We start from the raw sequence: 21,771 nt of genomic DNA, 5'->3' as shown, positions 1-21,771 counted from the left end.
GGCGCATTTCAAAAAATGAAGGGGAACTCAGGTGGGGTTGTTTTTGAGAATTCCACAGCATCCCAGAGGACACTGGGAGGCCCCTGCCAGGTGAGAGATCCATGTGGAGAAAGTCATTGGCAGAGAGGTGGACAAGCAATGGCCAAGTTCATGATGTGTGCCCGGTGACCTGGGCTTAGGCCCAGAGGTCCATGGATGCACGCCCATGCTCACAGGGACATTCAAAGATGCTGGCTGCTGCTGGATCTTGGCCATTCCAGAGTCTGGGGCTCTGCTGTTTGGCGGGGCTGCTCATGCAGGGAGATGCAGAGTTTGTCCTACAGACTTCTTACCACCAGCAGGTTGATCTGTGCTCTCTGCCCTGACTGTCCTTTGCCAGGGATCACTGCACCGTCCATTTCAAATGGAATAAAGAGTTGTAAAGCAGCACTCCCCAAATTAAAGGAAATCATTCAGAGATGAGAAGCAAGGAGAAAGCAGAAAATGAGAGCTGTAAGCATGTTCCCTGGCTAGGGGTGGGGGAAGGAAATTGGGGGAATTTAGAGACACAGGACCATGCTTCACTTGGATTTAGGGTTCAAATGTATACCACCTGCAGGATCCAGGAATCCCCACGTCAAAAAATTGACACCAGACTACTCTGGAGAAAATAGGTCCTCAATCCAGACCACACAGATGGATCCCATGTAAGACCAGGTTTAAAGATGAGCTCATAATCCAGACTTCTGAAACACATAAGTTAAAAACCACCCCGTGGGAAAGTTATAGAAGCAACAAGCATCAGGAATAGACCCCGAGTCATTGATAGAACGGTCTGGAAGGAGCCCCCCCCCCAAAAAAAAATAAGTAGGTTTACAATTATTAAAGACCTAAATTAAAACATTATCAATAAGTTGAAAGTAGAAGACACCGGGGGGGGCGGGAAACACAGGGAGATTTTAAAATAAATCAAACGAAACTTCTAGAAGTGAAAAACACAAAGTCATTGGGATGAAGACCTTAGTGGGTGTGTTAAACAGCAGATTAGACAAAGGGAGAGAGAGAGATCATGAATCGGAAGATTGACGTGAAGAAGTTACCCGAGATGCACCAGGGAGAGGTAAGGAGCCAGGATACGGAGAGAAGTTCAGAGCTTAAAGGTTGCCTCATATCAGCTCCAAAAGAAGACAGTGGGAGAGAGGTTCAGTTTATTGACTGAGCATTTTCCAGAATTGATTCCTGAGATTCAAGGAGCATGAGCTTTGAGTTCAACAACTATTTTACACCCTCACCCACCATAGTGAGATTGTAGAACTGCCAAGATGAAGAGAAGATTTTAAAAGGTTGGGGGCAAGGTCAGGTAGAAAAGAAAAGATCACTTACAAAGAAAGCTCAACTAGACTGATGAGACTTCTCAAAACAACAATAGAAGCCAGAGGAAAAAGAAAAAGAACAGTCGATCTAAAATTCTATATTTGGTGAAACTATTGTTCAAGATAAAGGACAAAATACAGCTGTTTTCAAACAGACCTTTGCTGCAATAACCAGTGAGGAGCTATTCAAAAAGCAGTGGATGGGTCCCTGGCCAGCGGCCCAGTCAGTGGAGCGAGCGACTCTTGACCCTGGGGTTGTGAGTTCGAGCCCCACGTTGGTGTAGAGATGACTTAAAAAAATCTTCAAAACAAACAACAACAACAAAAACGAAAAGCAGTGACAATTACCGCGACAATAAAGAGAGAACATCTAGCACAGTGCCCAGAGCCCAGGACCGTGCTTTCTCTCTCGCAGCAGTATCTGTTCACCCACTTGGTTCGGCAAGTGTTCCGGAGATTACCAAAACGAAAATGTCACGTACCCTTGGCCTGGTGCGCACATCAGGATATGAACCTTTTAGGAAAGTTTCTAACCTGCTAATGTGTCTCCCGAATCAGCCAAATTGGAAACGTTCATCTTGGCTGGTCGTATGTCTCCTGTGTTTAATATACAATTTTGGAAGATGTCACGGTTGTCCATAAACGTGGGTTTGGGTTCAAGGTTCTGTTGGATAGCCAAGGGGAAAGGGACGGGAGAGTAGGAAAGATAGTGTCGGATTAATCAAATGCCCTGATGCCACCTGCTGTGTGAACCGGGACAAAGTACTCCGTGTCTCTGAGGTACGCTTTTCCCGTCATGGAATGGGAGTAGTCCTGCTCAACTCCTGGGACCCTTATGAGGAGTAATGAAAAAATATGCATAGAAAGCACTTAGCCTCTCCCAAGGTGAGCTGTGAGGACAATAATGATAAACAAAGGAGGGGGATTATAAAATCGAATTCTAGAATTTTGTTTACCAAAACCAAAAAAAACAAAACAAAACAAAAAAAACCTTTGCAGCCAGATCTCTCTCTCTCCAGTTTTGTTCCCAGCCCCTACAAAGTTGGACCGACATTACCACCCCTGATATCTGCAAGAGAAGCCCAAGCCAAGAGAGCTTGTGAATGTACTCACACAGCTACGTTTCAGCCTCCTGGCCCTTGAATACCTAAGCTGCCCCTTGGCTGAAAACTGTTTCGAGCTGTCACTAGATACCAGCTGACATGCAGAACAGACGGCCGTTCGGTCAGCAGGCCCATTCATCTCCGTGACAGCGGATATCGCATTGGATGTGATTTATTTCCCTCACATGGAACTGCCCTCACCAGTTGCCTTGTCCTCAGACAGACCAGGCTTTTGTGCCCCAGATGAGAGCAAGGAGAGGCCGGGCATGCAGATGAATTTCCAGGGTCCCAGGGTGCTGGTGTCAGCCTTACTGCTTTGCCCCGCCAAATCAAAGAGACGGGAATCGAAGGGGGGGATAAAGGCTTACTCATGTCCCAGATCCTTACAGTCTATCCAGATGGGCTCCCTGAGGCGCTGCTTTTCAGTGTGAACCTCATTCCTGGGGGGGCAGGGGACAGTTAGAGCCTCCCTTTCTCCAACTCCCTTCCCGCCCTGCCACCAGCCTCCCTCCCTCTCTGGCCACCTCTGTCCGTGTATTTAGCGTGTGTGTGTGTGTGTGTGTGTGTATCTTTGGAGTGGATTTTGTTTGTGTTAGATGCAGTTCATATCATTTCCTTCAAGGTTTGTGTTCTGGACCCGCAGTCAGGAGATAATTTCCTCCTTCGTTTCCCGCCTTATCGCTCCCCGCACACATGGCCCCCTGCCAGGAGGGAGAAAATGCTGCTTTTTTTGCTTCTCAAGTTTGAGATCCTTTGGTCTTTGCAAGCCAGGGGCATCTCATTATCGACAACGTGATAGGCATGTGGGAGTGTGTGATGTCGCCTTTCTAGCCGTTTGATGAGATTTCTGTGAACTCCAAGGGGGGGGGTTATTTGGAAACACCTGGAAAGCTCTGCACAGGGCTGCCTCACTTGAAGAAAGTCCATTGTATGGACAAGACACAATGACAAAGGGGAAGCTAGGAGGGGCCGTTCCCAGGGACAAAGGGTCCCCTCACAGTACAGGAGGATTCTCCACAGGGCTCTTTGGAAGAACCGACCCTACTTGGTATGTTGTAAGAATGTTTAGTTTCACAAAAACTTAAATTTGTATACGGTTTTCAAGACCAACACTATAGTGAAAACGGAAGTTTGCTGTCACACGGAAGCTGTCTGTTCTCGGCTCTTGATTTTTTTTTTTACAAGAGGGAGAGAGGAGGGGGAGGGGCAGACAGAGAGAGAGAGAGAGAGAGAGAGAATCTCAAGCAGACTCCATGCCCAGCGCAGAGCCCAACGCGGGGCTTGATCTCATGACCCTGAGACCATGACCTGAGCCGAAATCAAGAGTCAGACACTTCACTGACTGAGCCCCCAGGTGGCCCCAGCTCTTGATTTTTTTTTTTTTTAAAGCTAAGACAATCTTCAGAGGGTCAAGTGGTAAAAGGGTCCCGTCAGGCAAGCCGTGGGAACTGTGGGAAGCCTGAGAAGCATGCAGGACAAGACATACACTGATTTATCGAGATTCCGGGAGCGTACTTAATTCGACTGACTGCACTCTGAAAGATGGTTTGATGGTCAATTTTATGTTACGTGCATTTTATCACAATTTCAAGTTGTGTTTAAAGCGAAGTAAGTGAGGAGGTGTCGAACTCCTGTTGGCAGCTCTTCAGCTGCTTCTCCTCAGTGACTGTGTTCTCGTGCCACCATCTACCCAGCGTCACCACTGTCCCCGCGGCAGAGCCACAGCAGCGCCTGCAGCCAGCAGCCGGCTACAGACGGCCCTGTCTCCATCAGCGGCCGGGCAGTCTGCAAAGAGACAAACACAGGGCCTCATTCTGGCCCTGGGGAATCGCTATTCTTCTGTTCTCTCCATCTGCCAGATGAGGCAGCTGAGAAGCCACATGACTGAATAACCGACCTCCGTTCAGACCGTGGCAATGCCAGGATTCGAACCCACGTTTCTCTCAGGCCACAGGCCAGGCCACTTTCCCTGGACCCGTGATTCCCAGCCTTCCTGAGCACGTGGGCCCTTTCGAAGGGCAACCGTCTTCACAGACCTACCCCTGGCGGCAGTCCTATTTTCAGGGTCTCCTGGTTGAGAAGACAGCGACCTTGACCGGGAATCCTGTGAGTCACCACGACATCCTCGTAGTCTGGAAATTATGACACCTGATGTGTGAGTCACGGGAGGCATTTGATTGGCCAACAGCAGTTGGTGTTTGTGCAGTTTCTTAGGCCTTCACAGTTGCCCCGGATCTTTGCCCCCCACCCCCGGAGATCAGGCACCCCTGAGCTGCACCATGAATCGGCTAAAGGGGCTGGCAACCCTGAGTCTTCTTAGGTAGGCTAGACACAGGGAGTCAAAAAGTACGGCTGACATCACGTTCTTCTTGGGAGGGCTACTGTGGGCCTTTGAATCACGTTGTCTGAGGCCGGGGGAGGAGACTGGGCCAGTGTTAGCTTCAGAAGGACCCTCAGTCTTGGGCCCCTTGCAGACTGCGGTTGTGCTAAGTAGCGCCTGTCCCCCCGGAAGAGAGCTCTAGAAATGAGCAACTGGAGAGCTGAGAACAGTGGTTAGTTTGCTTGCTTTCATTCATTCCACAAATAGCTGTCGAGCCCAGCATCTGGGCCAGATGCTGTTGCAGGTACTGGGGATTCACTAGAGAACATAAAAAAAAAAAACCAGTCTCAGCCCCTGGGGAGCCCACATGCTAGTAGGAGACAGACTATAAATGAAGCTTTTAAAAGCAAAACAGGAAGTCAGGTAGTTGTAAGGGCAATGGAGAAAAATCGAAGAAGGGAGGTGAGGCACGTGGTGGGGTGCCTTTGTCCTCCCTGGGAGGGTGGCAGTTAAGCTAAGAGGTGAGGGAGGGTGGAGGTGTGGAAATCAGAGGAGAGAGCATTTAGAAAGAGGGAACAGCAACGCCCTTGTGGCCGGAGCAGAGGGAGCAAGGAGAAAGCAGGGAAAGGTCACATGGGCCTTTGAGGGCTGTCACAGTGGCTGACTCATACTCCAGGGGATGTGGGATCCACGGGAGAGTTTTGAGCCCAGGAGTGAAAGGATTTGACTTTCCTGCACCCTAATTTACATACCACAAAATCCCCCATTCTGAGTGTACAATTCAGTGATACTTAGTCAATACCCAGAGTTGTGCAGCCATCACTGTAACCCAATTTCGGACCGTTCCCATCACCCCCCAAAGATGCCTCGTGCCTACGACTTGCATTGGAAAGGGATCACTTGGGCTCCTGTGTCAAGAATAAAAACAAGAGATAGAAGCAAAGAGCATCGGAAAGAAATGTCTTTCACCACACGTGTGAACGACAGAAAAGACTAGAACTGGAGAGGTGAAGATGTGACTGGCAAAGCTTTTCTTTAACTCCTGGGGGCTCAGAGCCCCCTTTCCACCAAAGTTATAACAGGGTGGAGGGCCTCCAGCTTTAACAAAGCAGGATATTTTTTAAAGATTTATTTATTTTGGGGACACCTGGGTGGCTCAGTGGGTTTAAGTGTCTGCCTTCTGCTCAGGTCATGATCCCAGGGTCCTGGGATGGAGCCCCATGTAGGGCTCCTTGCTCAGCAGGGAGCCTGTTTCTCCCTCTGCCTGCCACTCCCCCTGCTTGTGCATGCTCGCTCACTCACACTCTCTGATAAATAAATAAAAACCTTCAATTAAAAAAATTAAGATTTTTAAATTTTTATTAAAGAGTGAGAGAGCGGGGGAGGGGGCAGAAGGAGAGGAAGAGAGAATCCCAAGCAAACTCCACACACACAGAGCCCAATGAGGGGCTCGATCTCACAACCCTGAGATCATGACCTGAGCTGAAACCAAGAGTCAGTCGCTTAACTGACCGAGCCACCCAGGCACCCTCACAAAGCAGGATATTAATAACACAAAGAGTTGATTTAAAAAGAGAAATCTGGGGCGCCTGGTTGGCTCAGTCAGTTGAGCATCCGACACTTGACGGCTCAGGTCATGATCTCGAGGTTGTGAGATCGAGCCCTGTGTTGGGCTCCGTGCTTAACACAGAGTCTGCATGGGATTCACTCTCCCCCTCTCCTTCTGTCCCTTCCCTCGCTCTCTCTCTGTCTACAAAGCAAATAAACAAATCTTTAAAGTGAGAAATCCAAGCCTTAAAGGCCACGTATCCTGACTTGAAGGTGCCTCCCTTTACATCAAAAGTCAATTTGTAAAGCTATAAAACAATCTTCATACCTTAAAAATTCACGAGAAGAGGGGCGCCTGGATGGCTTAGTCGGTTAAGCATCTGACTCTTGATTTCAGCTCAGGTCACGATCTCAGGGCTGTGAGATCGAGCCCTGAGTTGGGCTCTGCTTAAGATTCTCTCTCTCCCCGGGGCTCCTGAGTGGCTCAGTCATTAAGCGTCTGCCTTTGGCTCAGGGTGTGATCCCGGAGTTATGGGATCGAGCCCCACATCAGGCTCCTCCGCTATGAGCCTGCTTCTTCCTCTCCCACTCCCCCTGCTTGTGTTCCCTCTCTCGCTGGCTGTCTCTCTCTCTCTGTTAAATAAATTAATTAATTAAATCTTAAAAAAAAAAAAAAAAGATTCTCCCTCTCCCTCTGCCCCCACAGATGCACACATTTTCTCTCTCTCTCAAAAAAAAAAAAAAATTCACAAGAAGAAAAGTTGGTGGTAACAATAGGAGTAAATCCAACCATGTTTCAGCAAACATTCATTGTCCCTGCAGCAAAAAGGCAGTGAGGACAGTGTTTGACACTAAAGCAGGACCTGAGCAAGGGTTTTCTCTATTTTACCTGGAAGAGTGAAATCTTCTGGTACTGTGAGGTTTGGGACCAAACAGTGAAATTTGACCTTTGTTCCTTTCCAACATCTACGACAGCAGCTAGCGTCCTCTTTCTCCTGACCCCAGATTGCCCTCCTGGACCATCCCATTCTCAGGAACGGACAGGTGGTGATGACCGACCATAGAGGAGCCTGCCTTGGGTGGGTCTAAAGTCATTCTCGCTGACTTCCCTCAGCTAACGCCTGTGCATTACCGAGAGCCTGCCACGTGGCTTGCCTCTGGGTTTGCAACCTCGCAGAGAGCAAACCGTCTTTAAGGCACATGTCTGAGTGTGGCAAACGGCTTGAGGAAGGGCCAGCCAGGCATCATTATGGGTTAATGTGTTTCCAGCTCGCTGCCCACCCTGACTTGATTTGGCTGCATTCTGGACCATTTTGTGAGGTTCAACTACTGCTCTCAGTTCAACGTCACAGGCAACTAACTACCTTTTTGGCATTTCCTAACATCTTTTTTGTAGACACTTCCAGGATCCCGGCAGTGGCTCAGGGCGACCGATCAGGAATGCTGCATTACCACTGCTGGCCCCAAGGGGTCCCTGCCCTCCAGAGAAGGCGAGATCATGTGGGGTGGAGCAGGGGCCTTGAGCCGCCAGCCCCCAGAGAGAGCTGCTGAGCTCCATCACTGGCCCTGGGTCAGCAACCTTTTGGGACTCTGCGAGCAATGGTGACCCACACGTGATCACGGTGCTTCGTGTTGTTAGGGCAAACAGCAGAGAGCATGATCCCAAGGACCCAGCCCCACCCCGTCCAAGCAGTCTGTGTTCTGGTCTCCACTGTATTCTCCCTACCTGTGTGACCTTGGACATGTCCCATCCCCTCTGAGACCCAGTTTCCTCACCTGCCAAGAGCAGGGCTTAAGATAAAGTCCCATTCTCTGCAGCCTGGCCAGCCACAGAAGCACGTGAAATAGCCCTTCTCTCGAGGGGCCCCTGGGTCATCCTTGCTGTTCAGCACACACACGGCCAGCCTCCTGGAGTTTTAAATCCTTCTGCTGGGTTATCGTCTCCCTGGAAGTAAAAGGAGTGAAGTCCGAATTCTGTGCCATAGCATCTTTCAGCATCAAGACAGGGGAGCCCTGAGAACACGTGATACTATGGGGGTTCTCAGACACCTGTTAGCCTGGAACCTTTTATCCAGAGCAGCGCTGAGCTGGAATCCCAGACAGAGAACAGTTGGAAGCGCTCTGCTTAGAAACTGGGACCCAGAGAGAGAAAGCCACCAGGGGGCTTCGCGGGAGGCAGAGCAGAGCGGTCCCTCTTGGGCGCGTTCCCCAGGAGTGACGCTGAGCATGCAGCTTCTCGGGACATGCAGACACCCAGAATCATAAGAAAGAGCCATCTTTGGGGAGGCGGGGGAGCAGGGCAGCGGGGAGGCCACCCTCGCTTCCCCTGCGCATCGCCTATGCTGGGCTCTTCCCACGCCGTGACTCAGCTCTCCTAAAGACCCTCAAGGCCAGTGTCGTCACCCACTTGTGGACTGAGAGAAGTTCAGTGACCCGGCCCAAGTCCCAAACTCAGAAGTCATTTGAAGCCAAGGCTTTACAAAGGTTTTGCAAAGTACACTTACCGGCTCCCCTGAGAGACGGCACTTGACTTCCTCTTCGTTCATTCATTCACATCTTTACTGGGCATCAGCCACAGGCCAGATGCTGTTCTAGCCCCGGCTTACTGCTGGGATGGAGGCAGCCAGGGCACAGCCCTCACTGCACCTAGACTGACAGAAACAAGCGGTACATGACAAGAGGAAAACCACAGCAGAGGAGGGAACTGAGAGTGACGGGGGGGGGGGTGCGTGCGCCCCTCTCATCGATCACGAGCGGCACGTCTCAGGGTGTGCCCCGGCGCCCGTCTGCGAACTGCTGCATGGTAGTCTGCCCCGAGGGGGAAGAAAGGCTGCTGTCCTCTTTCCGTGTTTACAGGACAAACCGTCCATGGGCCCGCCCTGGTCTGTTGAACCGCACTTTGAATAACCCTGCCCAAAATATATCCGAGCCATCAGTGCAGCCGATGGATGTACCCCCGGCCCCGGGGCCCATCAGCCCCTACCTTCCCTTCCCTCCCGCCTTCCTGCCGTGCCGCCAGGCCCTGGGGAACTGCTGCCAAGGAGGGCTGGGCCTCTCCCTCCCGGCATGCACGATGATCCGGGCCCAGTGGTCCCTTCTAAAGATGTCCCCGCTGACTTCATGGCTGGTTGGGAGCTTCACGGATGCTGAGAATAGATCTGGGTCCGAACTCAGGCTGTGTCACTTCTGAGCCACGTGATCTTGACAATGCCTGTGATTTTCCTTACCTCTAAAATAGGGATAGTGGTGCTTTGCAGGAAGAGCTCAGTCCCCTGGCCTGTGACTCTGTGTGCGAGGGCCCTGCTACTGCGCGTGCACGTCTGTGTGTGAACGTGTGTGGGTGTGAGCAGGCATCCTTGCACGTGTGTATGTGTGTGTGTGTGACATCCGTCTCCTCCCCCACTGTTGGGGCATCCATTCTAGGACCCACTGTAGCCAGGGACACTGACCACCTTTTCTGGGGTCTCTCCCCAGATTGCCAAGGGATCATCGAGGACGTCGTCCTGCTGGGTGCGCCCGTGGAAGGAGAAGCCAAGCACTGGGAGCCTTTCCGGAAGGTGGTGTCTGGGAGGATCATTAACGGCTACTGCAGGTCTGTCCCAGTCTTGCGCCGGGGGTGACAGGAGTGTGCCAGAGCCCTGTGCTGGGGACGCGGACGTTCAAGGCCTGGCCCCTGTCCTGGAGGATCCCGGGGACCAGTGGGGCTCTGGCCTGTTCAGAGCAAGGTGTTCTGGCCTGGGAGGCCTCTGTCCTCATAGGATGAAGGAAGAGGGGCTCCCTGTGTCAGGTGTGAGGCCAGCTTAGAGGGTGACAGGCGAGACCAGGCTGGCCACCATGATCTGGGGGAAGGGGATGTGGGAGAGTGGGATGGACTGAAAAACAAAGCTTGGGTCCCAGCGGGAGGTCTGTGAATGCCGGCTGAGGAGCTCCTGTGGGCGCCGTTTGGCAGTGTGTGGGCCGAGCTCTCAGCGCCGTTTCAGGCAGGGTGACGGAACAGTCAGCCGACAACGGAGGAGTCAGGACCCACACTGTGAGACACCCCTCGGCAAGATGCGGTGAGCCTGTGAAGGCTGGCGACTGTGAGGCTGCAAAGGAGGCACCCCTTGTTTGGGCTTGGAGAAGGGGGACTCAGGAGCTTTGGCCAAGGCCATCTGGGGGCTTTGGGAAAGAAAAGATGAAGCCCAGCACTGAGACCGCAGGAGGGCAGCCTGAGAAGGTGCTCGGGCCCATCAGCGTCCAGAGGAGGCAAAGGAAGGGGTGGCCGTGTTGAAGAGCAGAGATTTAGAACCGCGTAGACTTGGGTCTGAATTCTGAAATGCAGTCAGCCTCCCGGATTTTAGATAAGGGATCCGCATTTTATGGTCGCAACCCGAAGCACAGGGTATGGACGAGAAGGTGACATTCGAAGCCCAGATCCGAAGAGCAGGTTTGGAGTTTAGGAAACGGGAAGGTTGGCTGACTAGTGGGCTCCATGAACACAACTTAAAATATGACAATTTAGAAAACGAGGAGGTGGGACTCAGGGAAGCGGTTGATCCACGGGGTCATGAACATGACGTTTCCACCAACCAGCTGCAAACGCAGCACTAGAGCTCAGAGAAGTCAGAGCTGGAGTGAGGGCCAGTGGGGTCCCCAGCTTCTGCTGAAGCCAGGGAACAGGGGAGATCATTGCAAAGGCAAAGCACAGGGAAAGAGCAAAGTGCTGGATTCCCAAGCCTGAAGAATATGTTTCAGGTTTGCGGGGAGGAAGAGGCTCCCAGCTGAGGTTGGGGAATGCAGCTACGAGACCGTAGCTGGGCACAAGAATGCAAAGAGGAGCACGATGAGAAAGACTCACGTCTAGTGGAAAGGACACACACGGAAATAGACAATTATTAAAAAGTCAAATGCCACAGTGTGAGGGGAAGGATATCAGGAGTATTAGACTCTTACCGCCTGCTTCCCTGTCTTTGTGATCACGATCTCCTTTAATCCTTCCCCAAACCCTGTGGTGGTAGCACTTTAATCCCCATTTACAAAAGAGAAAACGAAGGCCAGTGAAATTTAATTTTGATCTAAGCCCAGCCATCCTAAGTAGGACCCAAAACTAAATGGAACAGATTTGGAAAGTCCTTATCATTTGATGATTTAGCCCACAGCAACAGCTGTATCGTTTGGAGATAAAGATAAAGATGATTTTTAGCCACAGACAGAGGACATTAGCCAGGACACAGGAGTTCTGACCCTCAGTTTGGCTCTCTCACTTATACTCTAAGCTGAGTTTTTAGGATGAGGATATGGTAGGAAGAACAAAGAAACAAAAGACAGAGCCATAATATATAAAAAGCCAATGCAAATCAATAAAAAAAATCTAAGAAGAAAATATTCAAAGGATATCTACACATGAACTCACAGAATAAACAGTAATTTTTTTTAAAGATTTATTTATTTGAGAGAGAGAGAGCACGGGGCGAGACAGAGGGAGAGAGAGAGAGAACCTCAAGCAGACTCCCCACTGAGCTTGGAGGCCAATGCAGGCTTGATCTCATGACCCCAAGATCACGATCTGAGCCAAAATCAAGAGCCAGACACTTAATCAGCTGAGCTACCCAGGCATCCCACAGTCACTAAATTTTTTAAAAGATGCCCAACCTCATCGTGAGTGAAATAAATGCAGATTAAAATCAGTACGATGCTATTTCTCACCCATCAGATTATCAAACATCTGAAACTTGAATAACATGCAGTGTTGGTAAAGATGTGGAGAAATGGGCAGGGCTGTCCACTGCTGGTGACATTTGAATTTAGTAAATACTTTTTGGAGAACAAGTGGACATATCCACCCAAATTTTTAACGTGCCAGTTTTCTGATCCCACACATTCTGACTTCTGTGATCCTGCTGGACTAAGACACACATGCCCAGAATGGATGTACAAAGAGAAACATGGAAGCTTTGATGTCAGATGGTCCTCAGTCGGGGCACCTGGGTGGCTTGGTCGGTTAAGCATCTGACTCTTGATTTCAGCTCAGGTCAGGATCTCAGGGTCGTGAGGTCCAGCCCCGGGTCGGGCTCTGAGCTCAGTGGGGAGTCTGCTTGAGGATTCTCTCTCTCCCTCTGCCTCTGTCCCTCTCCATCCCCCCCCCAAGCCCTGCTCATGCTCTTAATCTTTCTCTTAAAAAAAAAAAAAAAACAAACAGTCCTCAGTTAAAATCTTGGCTCTGCCAGTTACTTACTGAATAATAGTCCGTCCTGCACAGGGGTTCTGGGGAGATTAAACGACCTTATTTCAGAAAAGGGCGGGCACTTAGTAGGTGCCCAATAATCTATAGCCGTTATAATAACTGGGCGCGGTCACATAGCACGTGATTTTTTTGGTGCTTTTCATAAACAGCAAAGGGAAAGAATTAAAATTGCATGGGTGCAATATGAAAGCAGCAAAAACTTATTAAACCCATCTGTTCTGCTGCAAACCTGAGGCTAATAAGCTTGGTTTTCAATTATTTTGTGAGATCCCGAGCCGTCTCTCTAGAGAGAGAAAGGAGGAGGAGGAGGAAAGCAAGGAGAGTAGGGGGAAGGAACACAGACCAACAGTGATTGTAGTTTCTTGGTCAAACTAAGCACCAACCAGGATTTCATATTCTGGGCCCCAAAGGTGTTTTACGTGCTTCGAACCTCCTTAAACGTGGGGGGTGGAGGGTGGGGGTGGGGGGGAGCTTCAGGCCAAAACTGCCAAAAAATAGACATTTATAAATGTATAATATACATTAATAAAGCTCTTTCCAAACGCGTCCACTTACTTGGGCTTTCGTGAACCTCCTGGAAGCTAGCGGGGCAAGTGGTACTGCTCCCCGTTGTACCCAGAGAGGGTCAGGGGCCTCACCAAGGTCACACAGCACAGCCAGGATGTGAATTGAGGCCAGCCCGTCTCCCTCCATGGTGAGAGGGTGTCATTCAGAGCCTCATGGGGCATGCCCGTGGTCTCTGCTCCAAGTACCCTGTGAGGAGGGGATGACGGTAAAAGGAGCAGGGAGGACCCCTGCCTGCATGTGATCTCCAGGCCTGTGAGTAACCACAGCAGCCAAGAGCTCACTTGCGGTTGGAGGACCATGGAAGCCTGGCTTTCTGGGCCCCCACCAGGGAGCGCTGATCCAACTCAGGATACGGGACTAAGGCACAGGCCTGCCGTCAATAGGCTCTCTGCCTAGAGGGCCCCTGGGTGGCTCAGACGGTTAAGCGTCTGCCTTCAGCTCAGGTCATGATCCCAGAGTCCTGGGATCCAGTCCCACATCAGGCTTCCTGCTCAGTGGGGAGTCTGCTTCTCCCGCTCCCCCTGCTTGTGCTCTCTCTCTCTCTCTCTCTCTCTCTCTCTGTCAAATAAATGGATAAAATCTTGTTTAAAAAAAGCTCTCTGCCTAAGAAAGGAAAAAGACTCAAGAATGGACACACAGAGGACATGGGACTCGTGTCCCCAAAAGAGCATGTATTCCAGGCACACAAGGGGCAAATTATTAATAATATCAGGTGGAGAGGCTCAGGGGCACTTCCTGGGGGAGGTGATGTCCAAGCTGCATTTTGAGGGGACGGATAAGAGCCCATTAGACACGGGAAGACTGGGCCAGACAAGCGGGCCCAGAGCCGGAAGCATAATCCGACCAGATGCTTCCTGAATATTCATGTGCGTGAGCACCATGTCCGTGATGTGCCATCTCAGTGCACGCTCCTGCCCACGCTGGGCGGTAAGAGGCAGTGAGGAGAAGCCCAGAGGGGCCAAGCAACTCGCCCCAGCTCACACAGCTAGTAACTGACAAGGCAGCACTTGGGCCTGGCTCTGTGTGGTCCCGTGTGTGGGATCATGGCCCACCCCGGGCGAGAGAGAGAGATGCCAGATGGAGAAGGGTCTCGAATACCGGGGAAGACCCTGTGGTTAACTCAGCACAGTTTAGAGGATACGGAACCTTCTAACATATGTTCCTGTTCTGTCCCTACATGTACATAAGGAAGTGCAATTAACTTTTTTTCTCAGCAGACACATTGCAGGCCAGAAGCAATTAGCATTTTCAGTAGAGCGTTGTCATAATGGAGAAAGAAACAATGTGGAAGGGGTGACGCTAACTTTGCTCGTGTGTAACTGTCTCTGTCAGAAATGTTTACAGACCACCCTCGTACCCAGTGTCTGATGCACGTGAGTCACGGTTAGTGCAGTACAACAACTCGAGTGAGTCTTTCTTCTCCACTTAGCCATCCATTCTTAGAGACCGTGCTTCTTGGGCCCTCAATATTTTTTTTTAATGATTTTTTATTATATTATGTTAGCCACCATACAGTACATCCCCAGTTTCCGATGTAAAGTTCGATGATTCATTAGTTGCGTATAACACCCAGTGCACCATGCAATACGTGCCCTCCTTACTACCCATCACCAGTCTATCCCATGCCCCCACCCCCCTCCCCTCTGAAGCCCTCAGTTTGTTCCCCAGAGTCCATAGTCTCTCATGCTTCATTCCCCCTTCTGATTACCCCCCCTTTCTTTATCCCTTTCTTCCCCTACCGATCTTCCTAGTTCTTATGTTCCATAGATGAGAGAAATCATATGATAATTGTCTTTCTCTGCTTGACTTATTTCACTTAGCATTATCTCCTCCAGTGCCGTCCATGTTGCAGCAAATGTTGAGAATTCGTTCTTTCTGATAGCTGAGTAATATTCCATTGTATATATGGACCACAGCTTCTTAATCCAGTCATCTGTTGAAGGGCATCTCGGCTCCTTCCATGATTTGGCTATTGTGGACAATGCAGCTATGAACATTGGGGTGCATATGGCCCTTCTCTTTACTACGTCTGTATCTTTGGGGTAAACACCCAGTAGTGCAATGGCTGGATCATAGGGTAGCTCAATTTTTAACTTTTTAAGGGACTTCCACACTGTTTTCCAGAGTGGCTGTACCAACTTGCATTCCCACCAACAATGTAGGAGGGATCCCCTTTCTCCACATCCTTTCCAACAATTTTTGGGCCCTCAATATTAAGATAATCGCTGGGACTTGCAAGCATTGCTCTCTGGAGAGAGTAAAGGAATTTTCTAGAAGAGAAAGCCTACAGGCAGTAGGGAGGCATGGTCGGCTTCTAAGAGAGAAGGGCCGTGGTCAGATGGGCATTTCAGGAAAGCCATGGTGGCATGTGGGAGGTGAGGCCAGGAGCAGGGAGAGCGGGGAGGAGGCCGGTGCATTGGTCCCTGGAGGCTGGATTGCCTGATCTCAGGGCTGCGGCCAAAGGGACTGGTGTGGGTGCAGGTAATAAGCATCAGCAGGACTCTGGTGGGTTGGCCGTTGGGGAAAAGGGGGCCTGACATTGCCCCACTGGTTTCTGCCTGGGGGACTGGGCAGATGACCGTGGAGAGGGAGTCAGGGCTGGTGAGCTCTGTGTGGGACACAACCGGAGGGCCTGTAGAGGGCCCCTCAGCTCTGCGCCCCGGTCCTTCCAGGGGCTTCTGGGGTGATAAGCACCGGAGCTCCCTTGTGGTCAGAGCCCAGCTTCAAGGGGGCCTGGAGAGCACCCCCACACCCCGGGCCCCAGACAGCAGTCAGGGAGACAGGGCAGGGACAGGGCAGAGCCCTTTCCTGGCTCACGCGGCACTGTGAGAGGGGCCCTTCTTCCACATGAGCACGCAAACATCGTCTCACGTTGCCCTGCACACCAGAGTCGGAATCGGTCTCAATAAAAGACAACCAGATGTGCAAAGCTAGATGCCAGTCCTGGCCGCAGAGGGGAGACGAGGCGTGTCCGCTCGTGCAGACCTGCTGAGCGGTAAAGCCATGTGCACCCCTCTTGGCTGGCACAGCTTCAACCAGACAAAGTCAAGAGTTCAAGGAGGAGGGCTATCTCGTGGGCCCCTCAGACCGTGTCCTCCATGGACAGTGCTCACGGTACCTGAAAAAACAGGTAGCACGCAGTCCAAGGTTATTTTCTCTCGATTCTGTAGGGGTGTGGCTGGCTAGGGATGAGGGTGCCGGGAGTGGGTTTCACTGCACCCTGTGCAAGTGGAGGAGTGTTCCCAGCACGTGACCTGCCTGGGCAGCGAGCCTCGCCGCCTCCGAGATGCCTGAGGACAGGGAGGCCTGGAGGCTGGGCTGGACCTGACTCAGAGCGCGAGCAGGGCCCCCCAGCTCACAGACAGGAACCCAGGCCCCTGAGTTCCGTCCCCCAGAGCATGGAACCCCCCAGTCCGCACAGTCCCCTCACCACAGGAGGACCCCTACTGCCTTTCTCTTCCCATGGAGCCCCAGAGCAGCCACCCCCCCGCACCCTGGAAGCCGGAAACCCCTCTGAAGCCACATGCTGACTTGTGAGAATGTAATCCAGGGTCCCCATGCACGCATCCAACAGGCACTCATCTGTTGCATGCCTGGCACTGTTCTCAGTTTGGGGACCCAGCAGGGGACAAAACGGACAGCCTTCTGGAGCTGCCGTGGCCCGGGCAGCACCCCCAGAGAAGCAGCCGCTGCTCCACCGTCCTGCTCCACAGAGCGGCCGGGGCCCTGGCTGCCCCCAGGTGCACGGGTCCGGCCGGGCTTCCCGGGGCCAGGGGCGGCTCCCGAGGCTGACATCGCCCTCTTGTCTGCCCGCAGGGGGGACTGGCTGCTGAGCTTCGTGTACCGCACGTCCTCCGTGCAGCTCCGCGTGGCCGGCCTGCAGCCCGTGCTGTTGCAGGACAGGAGGGTGGAGAACGTGGACCTGTCATCTGTCGTGAGTATCGCCTGTCCTGCTGAGGGCTCTGCATTTGCCCGTGGGGGTGCTTCGTGACTCCAGCCCAGCCACCCCCCCACCCCCACCCCAGGGACACCGGCCTGTTTCACCCCGGAGGAGGGAGGTCATGAGAATTTGCTTGGGGGGGAGTGTAACTAATTTTTGTCGGGCACTGTCTCTGTGCTGGCGCTCTGTCACCACGTCTTTCACACACATTATCTCTAATCCTCACCCAGCCCTGGGGGGCAGCCGTGATTATGCCCATTTCTCAGACTAGGAAACTGAGGCTTAGGAAAGTTCCTGTCACACAACTGCCCATCAGCAGACCCAATGTGCACCCTACATTAGTGCCTTCCCCCGTTCCCTGCCCCCAGTTACTCATCAGGACGGTCCGGTTCCCCCAGAAGTACCAAGAGCCCCCAGAGAACGCAGGTGGAGGGATTGCGGCCAGACCCTGACGGCCAGGCTGTGACACTGTGGAATGCAGAGCAGGGAAGGTGTTCCAAGAACCCCCACCTTAGAATCATCTGGGGGTTTATCTAAAATGCAAGACACTGTCCCCCCAGGGACCCTGGGGACAAAATAATAATATAAATAAATAAATAAAATGCAGACCCCAGGGCCCCGTGCACAGACCTTTGGATCAGCCTCTGGGAGCAGAGCCTGCCGATTAAACAGGCCCCACTACCCCCCAGTGGTCCTGGACATCAAAGACTAGGCTTAGGTCAGGGGGTGCAGATGGTGCAAGAGAATGCTTGCTGGGGAGGGGGTGGGACACACCAAACCTAAGGTTCTAGAGCCGTCTCTCGGGCTCCCCCTGCACTCGCCTGTCACAGGGAGTTAAGAGCTTCATGTGGGACAGTCTCCATGTCCAGCGCCGCCCTGAGCCTTTGCAGGCACCAGCGTCCCCATTGTACGGATGAGGACACTGAGGATCAGAGAGGCTAAGGGACTTGCTCAGGGTCACACAGCAGGGCACATGGCCAAGCAGGACTCAAACCCAGGTCTGAGGCCAGTGGGCATCACTCCTGCTGAGGGAGATATGGCCGACAGTGGGACAGGACCCAGCTCCCCGGAGGGTGAGGGCACTAAGCTGCAGTTACGTCCCCAGGCAGACTCAGGCCAGTGCAAACCCTTGTGGTGCTGGGGGGGGGGGCCATGAGAGCAAGAGCGCTGGTTTCCAGGTGCTCCATTGTTGGCTGACAGCGGTCAAGTGCCAAGCACTTCCCAGCGTATCCCCTTCCCCGCAGTTCCACATAAGGCTGGCCTGAAAGCAGACAGACCAGACCCCTCCATGGGCATCTGAAAGCCCCTGAGGGAGGGGCGCTCTGGAGGACTCGGGCTTTCCCCCTGGGCTTCTGAGCAGCCAGCGCTGGCCGCCCCCCTTCCCACCCCCCCACCTTGATGGTGGGTGGAGCCGGGCTCCTGGATCCCGCCCCGAGCACAGCCTGCCCCCAGGCCCAGGGCTGTGCTGTCCACCTCCCTGTGGGGTGAGATGAGCTGAGTGACCAGACTGTAACACCACAGGACCAGAGCGAGGCCTCCTGACCCCTGTCCCGGGGTTGCCGTCCTATTGAATCAAAAGTTAAAAGGAGCAGCGGAAGCTTCCTTGTAAATGAAATTCCCTTTAAATACCAGAGAGCCGTGGCAAGACCCACTTTCTGTCCTGGGAAGCCCCTGAGTGGGATACGGTGGCATGAGCACAGCTTTTGGCCCCAGAGAGGCCAGGCTCTGCCGCTGGTGTGCTGACTGTGTGACCTCAGGCTGGTGACTTCACCTCTCTGTGCATCAGTTTTCTCATCTATGAAATGGGGGGAATCTCCTTCCAGGGCAGTGCGTGTAAGATGCTTGGCCCGTTGCGGGCCTTCATTTCAACACTAGTTCCCTCCTCGCCTGCCCCTGCCACCCCCTTTGGTTCTTTGGCCCCCGAGACCCCTCTGTCTCCTCAGACCGTCATTGAGGCGGCTTCCGGCTCTTACCTGACCCTCTTTATCAGAACAGGAGCACAGCGCGAAGAGCAGGGCCTTTCTCTTCTGGGTAATTGGAGGTAATTAGCATTGCCTTTGTGCTGCTCTCCTGTTTTTCTTGAGAATTCTTGCTGGAGGAGAGGCTGCTGGCAGTGCGGTTGCCGTTACCGCTGTGGGGGATGCACCGGCTGCCCGGTGCTCAGAGCCCAGGCTGGCATGGTCTGCCTTGTCCCTGCTGGCCGGACGCGGGCAGAGCCTTTGTGAACCAGCCCCGCACCAGCCACCAACCCAGACGTGGTCTGCAGTGGCTTCCGGTCTCAGATGAGCCTGAGCAGCCAGGGCGTGAGGGGCTGGCCCTGCGGCGGGTGGGCTGGGGCGTCTTCTGTGGGGGTGATTGAAGCAGACGAAGGTGGGGCCACCCACCTGTCCTTTGGCCTCTCCCGTGTGGGGACGGGTGCAGCGGGTGGGGGATTCTGCCACCCGAGGGGCCAACTCGTGAGGTTTCTGGGGTGCAAGAGAGCCAGCACAGGAGCCTCTGGACTCTTCATGTCCCACTGACATGCCCGCTGACTTCTAGAACAGAGCCCAGGGCGGGGCAGGAACGAATGGTAGCAAAACCAGCATGTGCCAGGAGCTGCTCCGCGTGCGTTCGAGATCTTGTGTCATCAGGCCTCACAGCGTTGCGGTGGGGGAGGGACCGCAGCCCCACAGTACAGGTGTGCAAGGGGTGGAGCCCGGGGAACTCACCAGAGCCTGGGCTCGTCACCACTGTGCTCACGTGTCCCATCGGTGACCTCCGGCCCCAGGTCACGCAGTTTGCCCCGTGCATCAGCTCCCTGATGCCTCACACTCGCGCACGCGTCGCAGGTGCCTTCGCGGGCCCCGTTTTACGGATGAGGACACGGAGGCCCAGGAGGGAAGGGGTGGGAAGGAGTTGTTGGCAGGCAGAGGCGGGGACAGCAGCCTCGGGTCGGGTAGGTCCCACAGTGCCCTGCAAGGCAGCAGACAGGCGGTGCAGAGGCCCATCCACACGACGCGGATCAGGCAGCGCTGAGCACACCACCGCGCGGGCGGCCGTGGGCACCGAGTGAGCGGGAAGTGGCCCCTGCACTCCCTAGGCTCACAGTCCGTCAGAGAACACAAACATGTGAGCAGATGAAGACGATGGGGTGCAGCGAACACTGTCAGAGGGGAGCCCCAGGGACGGTCCCCAGCCAGCGTGGGAAGGTCAGGGAGGGCTTGTCCGCACCAGCGACACCCAGTGTGAATCTGGATGGGTGGCCCAGTTCCATCAAGACGGCCGGGGAGAGGGTACTACACCAGCCACAGCAGACCTTCCGCCACCAAGAAGACATTCTTTTCCTGCCCGCCTCACCTCGGCTCTCCCATCCCTTTGGCTAACCGTAAAATTGGGACTCTGCCAGCAAGTGGTCCCCCTGGGTCTTTGCAGAGTGGCAGCTCAGAGACTGGGGTCGGCTGAAACCTGGGCCATTGTGGAGCCAAGGAAGGCCAGAGCTGTGCATTCTAGAAGAGCTGCATGGTGGGATTTCCACCTGAAATCAGCTACAGCCAGTGGCTGTCTGCCTCCACCTGGCCCAGCACCAGCCCTTCAACAGTTCTTGTTTGTCCCTGTGGGTCTGGGTTTCTGCTGGCTGGAATTGAGGTGTGATGGCTAGAGCTTCAGCAGCCATTTTTGGTTCCCAAATGGATCAGCCCCACTAAGGCCCTGCCCTCTGTCCCCCATCACCCCTTCCAAGGACACTAAGGCAAGGGAGCTCAATTTTATGCACCACTGGCAATGTGCCAGGTGCTATACCTCGTGGTTTGTATGTATTATTTCTTCCCACCCACCCCAGGGGGTAGGTAGCACTAACTCTAATTGGGTAATATCCCTATGAAAGTGTCTTGGACCATATATGGAACATAATAGTTAGAGGTCACGTATGCCGATTCCTACAAAGTGCCAGGCCCTTGAACTCTGTGTAGACTTTCAAGGTAGGTGTCGTGATCCTCATTTTACAGAAGAGAAGCTGGAGTTCAGGACATTGTAGGGACTCACCCAGTTCCTAGTAAGAGAAGCTGAGGCTGGGGCCTGTTTTTCTGTGACGCCAAACTTAGGTTCTTTCTAGTGCCTGGCAGCCAGTAACCTCCACTGTCTGTGCGAGGACACTGCCCCACCTTGACCTCCACCCTGAACCCAGGGATCGAAAACACCCCTTGTATGCATGTATACGTGTGTGTGTGTGTGTGTGTGCGTGTGTGTTCACTGAACACTGTTTAGAAGCATTTGTAAAGAAAGGAACGAGGGGCGCCTGGGTGGTGCAGTTCATTGAGCATCTGACCCTTGGTTCCAGCTCTGGTCATGACCTCAGGGTCGTGGGATCGAGCCCCATGTCAGGCTCCATGCTCAGTGTGTAGTCTGCTTTGGATTCTCTCTCTCCCTCTTCCTCTGCCCCCCTGCTTGTGCTGTCTCTCTCTTTCTCTCCTCCCAAATAAATAAACAAAATCTTTTTTAAAAAGAAGGAAGGAAGGAAGGAAGGAAGGAAGGAAGGAAGGAAGGAAGGAAGGAAGGAAGGAAAAGTCAGCAGGTTCTTGTTATGAGAAAGTAACAAAACCCTACAGGGAATTGTCTCCTTGTGTTCTTGAAAACTCATTTGAATAGCTCAGTGTGATTTGTGATTCAAATGGAAATGCAGATGTTATCAACTGAGCCTTTGTGTGGTTCCCTAAGTGTCCCCAGTGTTTTTCCTGTCTTCT

At 53.0% G+C, this 21,771-nt stretch overlaps 1 protein-coding gene across 10 annotated transcripts in view; it reads left to right on the top strand.

The window, feature by feature from the left end:
• TMCO4 (transmembrane and coiled-coil domains 4) overlaps positions 1-21,771 on the top strand; it is an 89,988-nt gene that overhangs the window by 66,247 nt on the left and 1,970 nt on the right. For 8 of the 10 annotated variants that reach the window (XR_004621324.1, XM_034645445.1, XM_034645425.1 and 5 more), the window contains 2 exons: positions 9,798-9,915; positions 16,930-17,047. Coding sequence is in view for 9 of the 10 variants with exons in the window: in XM_034645445.1 (XP_034501336.1) it covers positions 9,798-9,915; positions 16,930-17,047 (236 nt within the window). In the remaining variant the exon portion in view is untranslated. Of the gene's footprint in view, positions 1-7,719; positions 9,766-9,797; positions 9,916-16,929; positions 17,048-21,771 lie in introns of those variants that run through there. The other 2 variants (XM_034645474.1, XM_034645454.1) reach the window with 2 other exon arrangements.

Source organism: Ailuropoda melanoleuca, chromosome 2 (assembly GCF_002007445.2).
Source record: "Ailuropoda melanoleuca isolate Jingjing chromosome 2, ASM200744v2, whole genome shotgun sequence".
NCBI lineage: Eukaryota > Metazoa > Chordata > Mammalia > Carnivora > Ursidae > Ailuropoda > Ailuropoda melanoleuca.
This window is presented reverse-complemented; position numbering and strand designations above follow the sequence as displayed.